The 17,500-nt window shown below is 38.1% G+C and overlaps 1 protein-coding gene across 2 annotated transcripts in view; it reads left to right on the top strand.

Moving 5' to 3' along the window:
* Positions 1-16,124, top strand: part of ppm1bb (protein phosphatase, Mg2+/Mn2+ dependent, 1Bb) — a 21,329-nt gene extending 5,205 nt beyond the window's left edge. The window contains exons 2-6 of one of the 2 annotated variants that reach the window (XM_079260720.1): positions 4,330-5,172; positions 8,140-8,257; positions 9,056-9,167; positions 9,965-10,022; positions 15,202-16,124. In XM_079260720.1, the coding sequence (XP_079116846.1) occupies positions 4,342-5,172; positions 8,140-8,257; positions 9,056-9,167; positions 9,965-10,022; positions 15,202-15,231 (1,149 nt within the window). In that variant the 5' untranslated portion in view covers positions 4,330-4,341 and the 3' untranslated portion in view covers positions 15,232-16,124. Of the gene's footprint in view, positions 1-4,329; positions 5,173-8,139; positions 8,258-9,055; positions 9,168-9,964; positions 10,023-11,807; positions 12,581-15,201 lie in introns of those variants that run through there. The other variant, XM_079260721.1, reaches the window with a different exon arrangement.
* Positions 16,125-17,500: the final 1,376 nt, after the last annotated feature.

The raw sequence follows: 17,500 nt of genomic DNA, 5'->3' as shown, positions 1-17,500 counted from the left end.
GCTTTCGGAGCAACATTAGAATTGTCTGCAGCATTATGTAATCCCTGACGTTTCACTTCCCCCAGTGTCTTACATCAGGGGTGTTGGTTTCGAGCTGCAGTTGCAGCAAGGGTGACAGTCGTATTGAGGAGTTTAAGTGGTAGAGACTTGTTGGTTTTGGTCTGTCTAAGTTGAGGTATTTTTGGAGCTTTCGGTGCTGTGTGTGTGCGCGCGCGATTCTTTTCTCTTTTTGGTTCCTCCTTTCCCCATCAGCCTAATGTACAATCTGCAGCCAGTGAAATCTCCCAGTGTCTGCATGCATTCTAGCAGTCTGCGTCTCTCCTTTCAGAGTCTGCCTGCTGCAACTGCTTTAATGGATAGATGATGCAACTCCGCCTTCCTCTCACTACCAGCATCTGAATGTGTGCAAGTCCTTATGAGCGTGTGAGAGAAAGACGCTGGGAGGGGGATGTTGCTGAATGAAGCTCAGCTTGGATGTTTGCACTTCAGGGTGGGTGGTTGCTAAGCAATGGCAGTGTGTTTGTTTTATTTTTAGAGAGAATCACTGCTGGTTAAGTAACAGATTTGTCTTTCCCACATACATGTGAACAGTGTTTCTCACTGAATTATAAGCAATGTTTAGAGGTAACCATGAGCTCGTGGAACATTTAGTTGATATAATCGGGTGGCAGAAATGTGAATGGCCTGGCTTACTGCTTCGCCTTGCTCATGAAATCTAAACCGTCCTGGAGTATTTATAGAGCATTTTTTTCCTCTAACATAGGCTATGACACTGCACACATGCGCAAAGCACACACAAACACATACATTCACCTTTCTCTGAAACCAGCTGTAGTCAATACTTGCATGTGGCAGCCTTTTTTTGGCCACATGCTTGTCATGCCACATGTGAGCTCATATGGAAAGTAATGCTAAGCTACTATGTATTTATTTTGTTAAACTTGTGAATTTTTCATTGGCTTTTTTTATTTTGACATGTTGTGAAAGCTACAGTACAGATGAGGAAGTTGGATCAGCATGAGAAAATATTTGGTGAAAGTAGGGAAGTATTTGGCAAATTTGTCCAGTGTGAGGAATTGCAAATGCTGTTAGAATACTAACCATATTTGTAATGATAGATATTCAGTTTTATGATTTTAAAAATGAAAACTTTTTTTTAGATTTTTGTATGAATCACATATTTTCAGGTTACAGGTTACATAAATTGTATAACGTTGGCTTCACATCGGGAATGTGGCAAGTCTGGAACTTCATCATTTTCAGTTCTGCTCCAGTGTTAGCTGATTGGACAATCTAACCCACCTACATTAGATCCACAGATCAATAAGAGATGTAACCTGCTGCCTTCTATAGTTCGGGTGCGGTGTCAGTAACGTATGAGTAGAGCAAAGTTAATTCATAAAAAAACATTTACTGGTGTTCACACCAACCTCAGATCAGCAACAATACACATCCCACCATAGTTTTAGTGATGCAGTATGTTGTAAACATTAAAAATACATTTAGCTGCTATGATTGATCATTAAAAAATGATTTTCAGTTCATTTCAGCATCCTTTTCCTAATTTGGAGTTGTATAGCTTTCATGTCTTTGCGTTTCAAGGCTTGTTATCGACTGATTTCATAAAATTCTGTATGCTTGTAAGAGGCCTTTAAGAGAAGCGTGCTGTTGTGCTGAAAATGTTTGTTCCACCAGTTACTATGCTGCAGCAGAGAGGTTGGTGGGAATACAAACATGCAGCCACAGTGCAGTGGTTTAGCATAGCATATATATGTATACGCCTTGTTTCCATCTGTGATGCCGCTCTGACATTTAGTTCCAGTGGCACCAAGCAAGTGCTTTTAGAGTATATTCTCAATATGACTGGTGGGAAAGTGGAGCCCAACCATCCATCTGCATCCGCATTTAAGTTGTTTATTTTGTTACATTAGAAGCCACGCCCACTAACCCTGTAACCTGCAGATTTACTGCAGGGGGTGTCCAGCTCTGGTCCTTGATGGCCACAATCCTGCTATGTTTTCCATGTATCCCTGTTCCAACACACCTGACTCAAACTAATCACTCATTGTCCGGAATTTCATTAGATGTTGGATCCATTTAATGGAGGTGTGTTGGAACAAGGTACATCAAAAACCTGCAGGACAGTGGCCCTCAAGGACCAACTTTGGGCACCCCTGATTTACTGCGTCTTCCAATATATTGTCACCAGTCTAACTGGAAAAAAAAAAAAAAAAGTTTTTCCTTTTCTTTTTTTTTTTAACCTCCAAATCTGCGTAGTATAAATGTCATTTATGTGAGGTCAGTGAAGTTTTTTTTCCCTCTACAACGTGATCTGTTGTTATGTTAAACTCTCAAATGAGTGTTTCCTGTATCAACATCTAAATTCATTCTTTGTACTCTGTAAATGTTTGTTTTTGAGCACCGACGGTGGCATCTGTGAGCATAGATAGCTTTCAACTCTGCTTTGTTGCAGACAGTTTTTGTTCTGCAGGCTATGTATCTGTTGAGCTCTGACAGGAAAACAAACTTTACAAGGGCTTATTATCAGAATAAATTAATCAGAGAAATCATTATATGTTTTCTTGAATAAATGTCATTATTTCAAAATAATGATATTTAGATATTGTTTTCATACAAAGGCTGTTTGCAATGTGTTACATTCTTAGGATACTCCCAACTGCATTATACAGAAAGCACAAAGTCTTTATTGTAAGACATGATGCTACTCTGCGTAATGATGTTAAATATTTGATGACAATAACGTACAAACATTTGTCTTACTTGTGCTGCTAGGCTGCATTTCTAATTTGCGTCTTAGATTAGAAAAATCATAATTTAAAGGACAATTTGAATCACATAACATGAACCTGTATGGAGTAATGGGAGCATGCCATGTTGGTACACTGATGAACATACTTGTAATTGTGTAGTATTAATACAGTATTACACTGTTGAAAAGCCGATGTTCCACTTTTGCATGTTGTTTTGTGCAGCACACACTGGGAAAGGTTTTTAGCGCCACTGAGAATATGTTTCTCATCTCCCATCCTTTCTGTCTTTCATCTGTTGTTTGCTTTCTCAGAAGAGTTATCTTCCCATTTATTTTTGTGGGGTTAACACATTGTTTGGATCTGTTGCATAGTTGCACAACTGTGTCTGCTACTTTTAGAGTGTTTATCATTTCAGTCATATTTATTGCTGTATATTTCATAAATCGCACAGTGTGTAAAAGAAGATGAAGTCTCTTATTAACAAACTGATAAAACACAGAAAAGGTATCAACTGAGTCAGCAAATTAAATAAATAAAAAAAAAACAAACCAAAAACTAATTTTAATTGCAGTCAATAATTATATCCATAAATGTGCTGTGCAAATTTTGTTAAATTGTGGGGGTCATGCTCACAGTTGTGTGCATGGATGTTTTTAGTACAGATTAACATAAATGTAGGATTGACCAGTGTCTGAGTAACTCAGTTCCGTTTCTTAATGGAATAATAAAGCATTTATTTTTCAGAATTTTGTGTCTGAAAAGGGTCAGCACAAATTAGCTAAAATATGCATGACAGTAAAATCTGGCAAAGCTTTACTGGAACTGATACTAACATACTTTCTTGGTACATACTGTGCTGCTTGTTGATCTAAGATCACTGGTAGGAACATTTCCTAACAATGGTGTGTCTGTGACCTGGACTTAGAGCAAACCCTGAAAATTGAATTATAAAATTGAACAAATGCATGAAAAATACTTTATAAATCCCAAAAGAAAATTACAGAAGTATCTTCATCAGTATGGATGTCTCCGTGTTTGTGCATTTAACAGGACACCTCTGATTTCACCTCACCTGAAAATAGAATAATCACAGTTTGGTGGTGGGAGACACAGCCAATAATAGAAGTCAACTCATTAATCAGTCTTTCATATGTCGAAATACAATGCTGATTTCTGAAAGTTGAGTCAACACTAAGCCAAATGTTTCATAAATACCTGTATTATGTATATTATTGAACTATTGCATATTTCTCAATACATTTCTTTAACTTGCTCCATGCAGTTGACAGTCATGTTGACAGTGCTCTGTAATGAAGATGACCCTATTTTTAAATTAGCTGGAAACGCAGAAAGGATCATGTATATTCCATGCTAAGGTCACTTTGTGGTCACTATTGACATGTACATGTACAAAGCTCAGATTATCAGATGTATCCAGATAAGGACTTTTTCAGTTGGGCTCGAAAATCATAGACTTTGTAAAAGTCAGGTTTCTGACTTTGTCAGTGACTATCTAAACTTAAATGTCCTTTTTCCTCTTTCCTCATTCGATCTTCAGCTATAGGCAGCAATGGGTGCGTTCCTGGACAAGCCGAAGACAGAGAAACACAGCGCTCATGGTGAGGGCAATGGGCTACGCTATGGCCTGAGCTCCATGCAGGGCTGGCGAGTGGAAATGGAGGATGCCCACACAGCTGTGGTGGGCCTTCCCCATGGACTCACTGACTGGTCCTTCTTTGCTGTCTACGATGGCCATGCCGGGTCCCGGGTGGCTAACTACTGTTCTGGGCACCTGCTGGAACACATCTTGTCAGGAGGTGCTGAATTTGGTTCAGGCCCGGGCTCCGTGGAGGGAGTGAAAGACGGCATCCGCTCAGGCTTCCTGAACATTGACGAGTACATGCGTAATTTCTCTGACCTACGTCAGGGCCTGGACCGCAGTGGATCGACAGCTGTGTGCGTCTTGCTCAGCCCGACTCATCTCTACTTCATTAATTGCGGTGACTCGCGGGCCGTGCTGAGTCGAGACACCAAGGTCGGCTTCTCCACGCAAGACCACAAACCCTGTAACCCGCGTGAAAAGGAGCGCATCCAGAATGCTGGCGGCTCAGTTATGATCCAAAGGGTAAACGGCTCCCTGGCCGTGTCCCGGGCCCTGGGGGACTACGACTACAAATGTGTGGATGGTAAGGGCCCCACGGAGCAGCTGGTGAGCCCCGAGCCTGAGGTTTGTGTGTTAGAGCGGGCGGCCGAAGGAGATGAGTTTATAGTGTTGGCATGTGATGGAATCTGGGACGTCATGTCCAACGAAGAGCTGTGCGAGTTTGTCCGCTCACGGCTGCTGGTTTGTGATGACCTGGAGAAAGTGTGTAACTCAGTGGTGGACACCTGCCTTCACAAGGTAAGTAAATAAAGCTGCTTACTTTTTTCTTGATAAAAACCTGATATTATGTATTATCAATATATAAATGTTCTAATACATAACTGCTTGAAAGTGTAACATTTGAAGTCCTACATATGTTTTCTAAAACATCTTTTGCGCTGACTTTCCAAGCAGTTTATTAAAATAAAGGAAGAATTATCCTAATGTCATTCCCAGATCCACATCTTAGACTTTTGTCACCCTGGTATCATTTTCTGTACTGGGAGTACATAACAGTGAGCACACACCAGCTGGATGGGTTATCTCGAGTAACAGTCACACATGGCCGTAAATCTCCTCTGCTGCCGCTGCCTTTCGTGATGAATGTGACACTGTATGCTAACAGAAAGTTACTGAGATCACATTGACTGTTAAAAGACAATGACAAGGTAACTGTCTGCTTAAAAGCTAGGGCTCTGTTTTTTTCTCAATGTGTCTTTAAAAAAAAAAAAGATCTCCAGTATTTTACAGTGGAGACTGAGCAGGTAACAAATGTGATGTTAAAATATATTAAAAATGTATTAATTGCTGAAGCAAATAGCTGATGAATGAGTTAAAAAGTCAATCATGTATTTAGATATGAGCTAAGAAACTTTTGCATCATCATAAGTTAAAGGTTTTTAGCTTAGCCACTAATTAAAGAAATCACAAGAACCCTGTGGAAAATTTGCTTTAGACATTTTTCGATAAGTATTGTACTTTAATAGTTGGATTTAGTTTTTCACTCCTCCTCCCTCAGTATATGATTCCTTATTGATCCAGAAAATTATTTGTCTTGTTTACATAAAACTAATTCACACAAGTTCGTGACTTTTTAATATTTTCTGGATGATCAATGACTTAAACAGTAAATATTTACTGATAGCCCAAAGATTGATAGAGAGCAATCCAGTACTTTTTGAATTAGAATTGTTTTCCACTAAAGGTTAACAAGTAGTTTGTTTCAACTTGTGTTTCTTAAAGAATTTCTCTGTATTGTAGAAAACCATGCTAAAGATGTTGATCAGTAAGACCATGCAGAGCTTTTTTCTTTTTTTTTTTTAAATTATCTGCTACCATCTTCACAAGCAGGGCGTCTATACTCGCACTGCTTATGAATCTAGTATTAACACAAGACACATTTAACTCAGAGACACCATGTGAAATGTATCCATATTAACACAGCTTGTGCTGTTTTATGGGCCCGACAACCAACCTGAGTCCAAACTTTCTTTGACATCATTGTCACTTTCCTGCAAATGTCTAAAAATTTCAGATCTGTTTCGGAGATTTCTGAGAACATGGCTACTTTCAGCAAAAATATCACTGATACATTTATTTGGATAAAAACAAAACTTTCCTCTAAATGGAAACATTTTTTTTCTACACTATGTTGAGTATTTGAAATTCTAATAAATGTACTTAAGTCCTGGATAAATCATCTTTTTTTTCTTTATGTAAACGCACATGTGGCCACCATTACTACTAAGACAATCAAGAACAATCTTCTTTTCTCTTGGTGTAATATTTATATTATTAATTTCAACAGGAGGTGGGAAGGGATTGTTACACTTTCAGGCTTTGATGAGTTACAAAAATAGGCCATATCACCGCAACATTGATGGGAAAGTTTTGGGGTTATGAAACCATCATGACATTTAAAAATCGGTATACCTTGAAACCAGACCTCCTCTGTTACAATGTGAAACCATTAGTAGTTTGACAGACTGTAGTAGAGCTGCTTGGTCTTGTCCAAATACTCTACAGGATTACAGCTTTACTTTGGATATTGAAGTTGTTTGTAATTGTACTTTTTTGATTATTTGACTTCTTTTTTTTTTTTTTAAATCAAAGGGCTTCCTTACAGCTCAGGTAGTGTTACCACCTTCTTTTTACTCATTGCCTTTGTGTGAATGACTCAAAACCTGCCACCGCCTGGCAGTGATTGAGTTTAGGCTTTTAGGGAAGGGCAAGAGCGTGCCATTGTAAAGAAAAGGGATGCGCTTGATTTATAAAACAAGACAAAACAAGGACAACATTACAAAACAGAATGTAACACATTAATTCTTTTACCTCGATTATGTTTTCATAACCAATGAAATGCTAAAATCGTAACTGAAAGGCTGGATTAAGTGCACCACCGTAGACTATATTGCAACATCCACAGACACAGATGAATCAAAGACCCGCTGGATGAAATGATAAGGTAATGGCTTAGGAGAGCCATTAGTTTTTCACACAGTAGTTTCTGCAGTAAATATTTTAACATGCACACACACACACACACACACACACACACACACACACACACACACACACACACACACACACACACACACACACACACACACAGATACCAACACTAACCTGGCATGCTCATATGCATACATGCTTACGCTCAGTAGAATCATAAATCCAATTACAAACACACACACAAAAAAAAAAAAATAAATTAAAAAAAAAAAAAAAAAAAAATATATATATATATATATATATATATATATATATATATATATATATATATAATGTGTATATATATGTATATGTATATATATATATAATATGTATACATGTATATATATATAATATGTATACATGTATATATATATATATATATATATAATATGTGTGTATATATATATATATATATATGTATATATATATAATATGTATACATGTATATATATATATATATATAATATGTGTATATATATATATATATATATATATATATATATATATATATATATATATATATAAAATATGTATACATGTATATATATATAATATGTATACATGTATATATATATATGTATATGCTTATAATAACTTTAAACCTGAGTTTGGGGGGGAAAAAAATCACACCCAGTCATCAGAAATTATCTGCATGCAGTTGCATAGTATATTTTATTTTTATAGTAAATTAGTTGAATATAAATGTGGTTTGTCTGTGTTGTCTTTCTGTAGGGGAGCAGGGATAATATGAGTGTGGTGTTGGTGTGTTTACCTGGAGCTCCCAAGATCTCAGAGGACGCTGTGAAGAAGGAAGAGGAATTGGATAAATACCTAGAAACCCGTGTTGAAGGTCAGCATATTAAACATACACTAACTATATTTTAATTTTGTCATTAACTCATTGGCCGCCAAAAATGTCTTTTGCGCTTTAGCAGTTGCTGCATATGGAAAGCCGATTTGGCCAGGTACATGTCAAAATGCCTCTATATAGTGTACAGTATTTTTTTTTTTTTATTTAGCTCTTAAAAGAAGGAAAACATTGATCACAGATAAATGTTTACAGTTTTACACTAGACTACAGATTAAATGTTTGCTTCAAATCCTCCAGTTCCCTAAACAGATGTTTGTTCAGAATTGAGCAGAGAAATAATGACTTTATATCCTACCTGATATTCCAGATTTAAAGTCCTTTAACTTTTTTCCATTTTTCTAAAAATAGAAAAAAGTGGATTGCATTTTTATGTTTATAAATAATAATGATAATAAGATCAAAACCATCTTGAGATTAAAGTGCTGTAAATTATATTGCTGTTAAACATCTGTAGATGTCACTGTCCAAATACTGCACGAGGGGTGCATTTAGTTTGTATTCTTTCCTTTTGATTTTTTTTTTCTATCTGTACTATGCAAACAGTGCCTTTACTCAATAAAACCTTCAGATCAAATGATCATTTTAGGACATTTGTGCTAAAAATGATCTCACATTAGCAGCTAATCAGTTAATTGTTAATTCTATAAATATGTAAAATCCTGCTACAGGGTCCAGCCATTGCATCCAAGCAGTGCTTTTGTTTCCCCTTTCTGACTTGCAGATTATTGTTGTGATTTCCAAACCTCTGGGGAAATAATTTTTCTGCTTTCCTCATAGAGCTTCTAGGAAACTGTGGGGAAGCCGGAGTCCCTGACCTGGTGTCTGTCTTAAGGAGCATTGCCTCAGAGAACATCCCGAGCCTTCCACCTGGTGGAGGCCTGGCCAGCAAGTAAATATACCAATAACTGCATTTAAACAAGCATATAGGGATGTCTTAATTCTCATTTGCGTCCCAGATATTTAATTTATTCCTTAAAGAAGATTTTTTAATTCATTTAAGTCATTAAGAAAGAATCTACAACATAATGTCGGTTCCGCCTCCAAAGTGTCATATTTTTTATGTCCCATCAGGTGGTAAATATTTGGATCCAGATCTGTTATATTTAAAAATGTCAGATTTAGCTATGAATCGTCATTTGCACTTACTGTTTTCTGTCATCAACTTTTTTTGGTTGATTATATTCGAAAAATTTTCAGATTTCAGATTTACTAACAATGACCACCCAGTCATCACAACACTTTGTGCTTGAAGATGTTGTATTTTATGTATCGTTTATCGTCTAATATATTAGGCTCCAATATAATCTTAAATCATGCATTTGTTAGTGTGAATGCTCAAATCAGCCATTGAAATTCATGTTAAAGAACCACTTATCAGCTGCATTTTAGTCGTTCTTATCTGAAGTTATTTATTTTTAAGTCCTAATCTGCATTTTGAAATGGAATTGATCATGATTTGAATAGTTTTTTTTGTTATCTAATGTTATTTAAGTTTCCTTTCATTTCTTTTTTTAAATATGAATTATGCATTTTATTGTGTAACGTTTTTAATGTCTCTGTAAAGCACTTTGAATCGACCTGTTGTTGAATTGTGCTATACAAATAAACTTGCCTTGCGTCATGAACAGAGGCTGTGTGGTGTTGGGATTTTCTTGAAGAAGCAAACTGTGTTCTGTATGTTTGCAGACGGAGTGTGATCGAGGCGGTGTACAACAGGCTGAATCCTCACAGAGAAGAGGAAGGGGTGAGTTGAAGTCTTTCTAAACCCCTCACATCGTCAGCCTTTTCACCTTACCTCAACATGACCTCAACACACACGCTTCCTGACAAGAACATCCTTTTTGTGTGTGAGAGTGAGAGAAGATGAATGTAGTAGTAGACATGTGAGAGATGGTGGAAAATTAACAAAAAAAGTCTCATCTTGAAAAGCACTGATGCTCTGTGTCAATTTCATGTTTATCACAAACAGGACTGAATTTATAACATCTGTAAACCTTTTAAACTCCTCAGTAATGACTGCATGTATTTTTAACCGGCCGTTTAAGGGAGTGCTTCATGAACTTGCTTTTTAAAGGGTGAAATGGTGCTTCAGCACTAGAAAGCTGCCAGCCAGGATTCAGCCAAAGAAACCTGATAGAAGATGATTTTGAATATTTAGTCTGTGCGGTTGATCAGCTGAGATGCTATGATTTACTGTGTCAGCATAAAGGCTGACAGCCAGCAGTGTCTGTGAACTTCTGTCGCCATCGCTGAGCCTCTGCTGGACTGTTTTTTTCCAGTCTGACAATAAGAAAGTACTATACCTGACTGGCTGTTCAGCCAAGCAATGAGCTCAAACAAATTGGTTAATTGTAGCTGTGTGTTATGCTTAAGCGTGCATTAACGAAATAGATGATGCTATGTAAAGTGAAACTCATCCTTTCTATTATTATGTACTTAATTCTTTAATTTCAGTCGTTGAACATAACACATAACCCCTCACTTCTTATCTTGCAGTGTTAAACTGCTGCTTCTTTTGCAAACGCAGACAACATGGGGAGACACAGAAGGGGATAGGGGCTTAATACACTTATTGAAGTGCCTCAAGACCTTACGGCACTTACAGAAGATTTGCACTTACGGTGGATTTTATTACTGACCCTGTCTTGGGAGCGTTTTAGCCAGATTTGTGTTAATTTATAGATTTGGATGTCACAATGAAGAAAATTTTACCCTGGAGAGGTCATTTTAAATGATGAAATTATTTGTTTTTAGTCAGATTTTAATGTAGAACAAAAATGCTGCTTGCTGGTCATTATCATTATTCTAATTTTGTAAGAGGAACAAATTCAGTCATTAATACTCCTGGTATTTTGTTTGTGTGGAGCAAAATAAAAAAGCATAATTAAAGCATATAAAGTCATAGAAAAAAAAAAAAAAAACACTAGAATATTTACACGTTTATATGGAACCTATTGACATTAATTGAAATTATGGTTCCTTTTTTTAAATGGTTATAGTCATGCATAAAGAAATAATCCCAGTATTCATGTCATCTAACATTCAGAAACTATCATGGGTAACATGACATCTGGTTTTTTATATACGGTAATAAATCACTATATATAAAGTTCTGTAGGTGTTTGTATAAACCTTTTAAGTCTGAAGAACAGATCAGTTTCAGGTCTTAAGCTTCCTGGAAGGATGAAACGTGAAGATGAGTGTTTGTATGAAAATGCACAGGAACATTTTGTGAAGGTTAGTTCTTGACCTGCAGGGGTTTTTCTCAGGACTGTGAGGCTACAAAACTACTTCCCCCCCCCCCCCCCTCCTCTGTTACACCACCCACCAAATATCACAAAGGGTAGTTGGTCACAGGGTCGCAGGTATAAGCTCGTCTGAATGGTGTCAGAATCCCTGTGACACGGTCATGCCAGTCTGTGGTAGATATTAGTGCGGCATTGCTGTGGCGCTGCTTGTTGGATGTGTGCTCGTGTGTGTTTGAACATGGAGCCTGTCTGCAGAGTCTGACCCTGGCGTGTCACCTCAGGCCTGTGCGGGGGGAGATGAGGAGGAGGAGGAGGAGAGTGAGGAGGGAGGTGGCAGCACGGCAGCTCATCTGTTGGAGGCTCTGCGGCAGTTCCGCCTGCACCACCGGGGGCAGTACCGAGCGGTGCTGGAGGAGTCCCTGGCTGCATACCGCCTGCACGGGGAGAGCGCTGTCGAGATGGAGGTAGCAGAGGAGACCAGGAGGACCAGTGACGACGATGACCAGGAGGAGCAGCGCGCCTCCCCTCCCTCTCCCCCATCCCCCCCGCCCTTACCCGCTACTGCAGAACCGGAGGCCTGCCCAGATGCGCCTGCCCCTGGGTCTGAAATCTCCTCTGAATGAGCACACACCCTCCCTCTTATCCATCCTACCCTGAGCTATGTCGCAGTGCTATGACCTCTCCTCCTTTTGCTCTTTCCACAGAACTTGAGTGGACACACTGGCCATTACTCGCCATTTTGTGGTTATTGATAATTCAATGGAAAAAAAAAAGGCCTCTGTGTGTATTCAACTCCTGCCTTTAGGACTTTATCATATCTTCCACATAATCAGGACTCTATTTTATTTGTCTCTCCACCTTGGCTTGAATTGCCAAATTTGTCGCTCACTTTTACAACTTGACCATTATCTAGAAACAAAGAGATTTACTAACCGTTGATCATCACATATAAAGATGGTTGTTGAAGCCAACGTGAGCCAGGTAATCTATAGCATACATGATCCTGTATTTGCTTATACCCCCCTCCTCCCTCCTTTCTCTCAGCTTGTAGCCTAACCCCACACCTGCTTACAGTGGATGAACTGAAAACAAGAAGAGTGAAGGCACTCTGAACTGCAGCTGTGCAGCATACTGCACTGTTTCCAGGCCTACTCCATCTATGGAACCAGAACACACTCTTTTATGGATATGTATATATGTATGTATGTACATGTGTCTTCATGAGTTTGAGCGACTGCACAACAGACCGATTTTCTCTTTTTAATCTGGTCTGGTAGTTGATTTATCTGTGATGTATTGTTGATTAAAACAGTGTGGGTACTAAACTATATCAACGCTTCTACATTGTGCTTTAGAAAGTGCCCTCAAAGGCGCTGATGAACTACTTTTCAACCAAAGCAATTGCAGTTCGAGGCAACAGCTGGTTCATCTTTCCCCCCACTCAGCTGTAGAGTATTCTGAATTATTTTCCTATGTATTTGAAATTTCCATTTCGGACTACAATGTGGGGAGCAGTGTATCCTAATAGATTACAGTATTTGTCTATTTTCCCCGACAAACCTAAGTCTTACTTCCACTAGATTATTTTATAAAGAGCGTTATTGCCAAATTATATTCAATAGTGAAACAAAATTGATTCATATAGTTTTTAACTAGATCTTTAAAACATCACATACATGTTTGTAAATATAGCTGCAGACACATTTATAACATTCTGTTAAAAAGAGAAATGATGAAAGATGCTCTATGTGGCTCATTTGTCAGTTTTAAACCCATGAGCTGTTGTTCGACTTCACAGCTTTGTTAAAGATGTTTTTATTTATTGTCCCACCTACAGTATGAAAAAAGCCAGGTTGGTGGGCTCTTCCTTTAAAACTGGACTGAAATCATTATAGTAGAAAAACTCCTGTAAATAGTAGAACGTGTCACTGCATCGTGCTATTAAGGTTGATTTCAAAATGTCATTAAAGCTGAAGGCCAAACAAAAGTTTAATACCCCAACACTACAAATCAAGAAAGTAAAAAATTTGGATGGATTTACAATAAAATAAAGGTTATAGATCTGAACAGAAGAAAGCCAAGTAAAAACTTCCATTTTTTTTTTCCTTTTAAGCCTTGACATTAGATCTGCTTAAAGAAATCTAGTTCAAATGTTATTTTCTCTAGAAATTCCTCAGTGCTCACCAATTTCTTTTTTTACCTCGCTAAAAATACCTCCAGCTGACATCTAAACATGTTGATGTGTAACATGAGGTGGTTCTCTAGAACTATATCCCGATGCAGTGTGTTTCCTTGTTAAATTGTTTTATTACATTCACATGCTGTCATTCTTGACAGAAATCATCATTTCTGATAAACTGAAGGTGGAGTTCCCTGTGTGGTTGTAACAAGTGTCTCCAATTTATCCATCTATTAGGGTTGCAAAACCTATGGATTAAAATGTATAATTCAGTTTGAGATTACACTACTGAAGTCACACATGTAGCCATGCTATCAAACTGCACTGTCAGCATTAAAGCAGTGACATTTGTTGATGGTTGTGCAGTCAGCTGCACATGGAAAGGACGTCGCTGAATGTGTATCCGCAAGCTGCCGATGTGAGCTGTGCCTGAGTTTCATAAAAGCCTGCTTACAGCATATTTTACTCAAGTGTCAGGTGATACCTGGTTACTACACCACAATCTTAACTCTTCTAGCCACAGTTTGCTTGAAGCAGGCCGCTTGACCTACAGTGTTTACTCTTCTTTAAAAGCAGCTATAGAGAAGTTATTGTGAGTGTGAGCCAGCCCTGTGCTTGCTGACTCTGGTAATGCATGCTCTGCGCTTTTTCTTTTTAAAATCTAAAACGCATAACAATCAGAGGTGAGGTTATGATAAACAGTGTGTATGTGTTGTATGTATGAGGTGCATTTGTATGTAGTTATTTCAGACAAATCAGTCCTACAGCTGACAAACAAATAAATGAGATTTGAGGTACAATGCATTGATTCTTGTCAGTTGTATGAATATCTCTCTCCAGATGCTGTATTGTGGTTTCTTCTCCTTCGGTCCTGTGTCGCATTTGTTGCCAGGGAAAGGTTGTGACAGGATGACACTGGAAAAGATGGAAAAAATCAGATGAAATTGATTGTATGGTAATCGGTTGATGATTAATATGGTGATGTTTGTTCCAGAGCCTTTTATTCACACGTCAGTAGAAGTTTTCAGCCCAGTATGAACCCCTCACCTTCCCCTCTCTGCTCTGTCTGCTGCCAGCTCAAGTGTACTCTCGTAGTTTCATTTTTTTGCCTCCCTTTAATACAGCAGCGACTCTTGTGTGTGAAATGAAATGTCAACATAAATACTTGGTCCTGCATTGTGTGAGCAGACAGAGAGGAGCGGGAGGAAAGCCGCGTAGACTTTAGGGACTGTGTTCTCTCCAATCCTCCTGTTTTTCAGTCTGACAGTTGGCCTTTTGATGCTCCGCAAGGTGAGTCATCAGAGGTTCTGGTTGTGTGAGCAGACAGGCTGGGCAGAGGGAATAAATCCTTTTTCCAGTGGTATCAACATAATATGAGTAGATTGAAAAGAGGAGTGAGGTTTTAAGATAAAAGTAACCGATTGTGTGTCACAAATGTTTCAGCAACAGTACAGCTAACGTACATGTCCATCAATGTCTCCTTTTTATCCCGCCAGAGTGCCGGTGAGCTGGATGACCCCTGGTAACCGTGGCAACAACCCTCAGTCTCCTCCCGGTGATTTCGCGCATCCACCCGGAGGAGGAGTGTCTCTCCATTGAGCCATGTCTTTCTCCACTAAAAGAGGACATGTGATGTATGCAGGAGTGCGTGAGTGTGCGTATGTTGGTTGTGCATATGTGTGTGTGTGTGTGTACTCGCGGCAGTGGGACAAAAGACTTCAACAAGTAAACACATGCATACTGCTTTAAACCTGGAGGAAAAGCCGAATCACTTCTCAGAAATGTCTAAATTTTATGAACTGAAGCATTGTGATGGTAGAGATGGCTTTTACCGTTGAGGTGTTTTCTTTTTCTTTTTTCTTTCTTTTCATTTCTTGAATGTTGACATTGAACACATGACTTCACAATGACATGAGGACCTATTGTGCGCATGGGTTAGCGTGTGTGAGAGGGTTTGTGTGTGAGAGTGTTAAAATGAGGGCCAAGAGGACACATGGTGATAAAGACTTTGTAATTCTTCCTAGATTTTTTTTGTTTTGTTTTGTTTTTTTGTGCTCCAGGGTCTGATAATTGCCTAACACCCTTGCTTCTTCCCTCTTTAATGCACGCACACACACACACTCTTCCACACACAGACACACAAAACCATAAATACCCACCCCCACTTCCACCTGTGCACGTATGTGATGTGCCACCTTTGCAGGGCACTGCATGAGGACTTTGGTTCTACATGTACAGCTATGTGGTTTTTCTAAATCATTCTGGATGGACAGCCATTGGTTGAGCCTGACTGAACCTGAAGGACCTCTGGACTCTTGATTGGCTCCTGCTGTGTGAGACGTGGAAATGATTTTTATTTTTGTTGATGCTATTAGGATGATAATGACGATAATCATGATGGGGGGGTGGGTCACCGAAGAGCCGAGTTCAAGTCTGGACTTGTGGCTTTGGGGTGATGGGTTGGGTGGGGGGGTTAGGGGGGATGGTTGTTGTATCACTGGTTGGACTTCCTGTATGAAGAGTGTAAACCTCAACATTGCAGCTGGGGGTGCACGTGACAGCAGACTGTCCTGACAGAGAAAAGGTTTTCTTTTTTAAATGTTGTCCATGAGGTTACTAGCTGCTCGCTGTGTAGAGTGAGTGAACTTCCTGTTTTAACCCTGTTCCTGGTTCTCAGACTGCATTGGTAATGTTTGTATTGCTGTTGTTTGATTGCACTCACATTTGATTACAGAAAAGCGTCTATATATGAAATAAAATACCTGCCAAGGACCCAGTGTTGCCTGAATGTTTTAATATGAGAGATTTTTTGGTGTTTTTATCTGCATTGAGAACGTTTCCTTTCTTTACAAATGTGAAAACAAATATGAATTATTTTTTAAATGAAGCCTACATAATTCAGATAGTTTGCTTTGTCTGGTAGTGAAATAAGCTCCTGTGACAGTTTTTCTGAGTATGTCATGAGTCAGCATGATGCAGAATGCTGAAGCCCTGCTCACGAGACAACTTTGACCTCTTCCTGCTATAAAGAGACTTCTTTAGGTGCCTGATGACGTCAATGCTGTAGTTGGCTATAGAAAGGATTAATAGTTTAAATTCTTATAAAAGAAAGCCGAAAATAAAACTGACTTTATAAAACTTTAAAACAATGACAAAAAGTAATATGTATTTTTATGATGTTGCAGTACAAACAGTGTGATGTTGGATCATTTATAATAACATGTAATAACATCTGTGAAGTGTTGGTGAATCCTGACAGGTGAGTCAAACCTATCGCTGGTTAAAAGAAGTTCAGAAGTGAGTTTTTTTTCTCACCATCTGAAATGACACCAACTAAGATTAAAGCTAAATCATGCATTGTTTCAACACATCACTTCCTCATCAGAGTGTTTTTAACTCAACTGCTACATTTTCACAGCTGCTGCAGCTCCATGTAAGTACACAGGTACTGCTTAAACTGGTAAAAAAAAAGAAATCATTTTTGTATGTATGTGAAAAATTTATGACACCACCCTTGTTTACCAAAATTTCATGTTCATTTCTAATGCTTTGTAGAAATAAAGGTGCATTTGTTTGGAAAACAAGGATGGGGAATATTTCACAACTATACACATATATATATATATATATATAATATATATATATATATATATATATATAATGTATGTATATATATATATATATGTATGTATATATATATATATATATATATATATATATATATATAATGTATGTATATATATATATATATATATATATATATATATATAATGTATGTATATATATATATATATA

The sequence above is a fragment of the Telmatherina bonti genome, assembly GCF_933228915.1.
Source record: "Telmatherina bonti genome assembly, chromosome: 21".
Classification (NCBI taxonomy): domain Eukaryota; kingdom Metazoa; phylum Chordata; class Actinopteri; order Atheriniformes; family Telmatherinidae; genus Telmatherina; species Telmatherina bonti.
The sequence above is the reverse complement of the archived record's forward strand: the minus strand, read 5'-3'. Positions and strand labels throughout refer to the sequence as shown.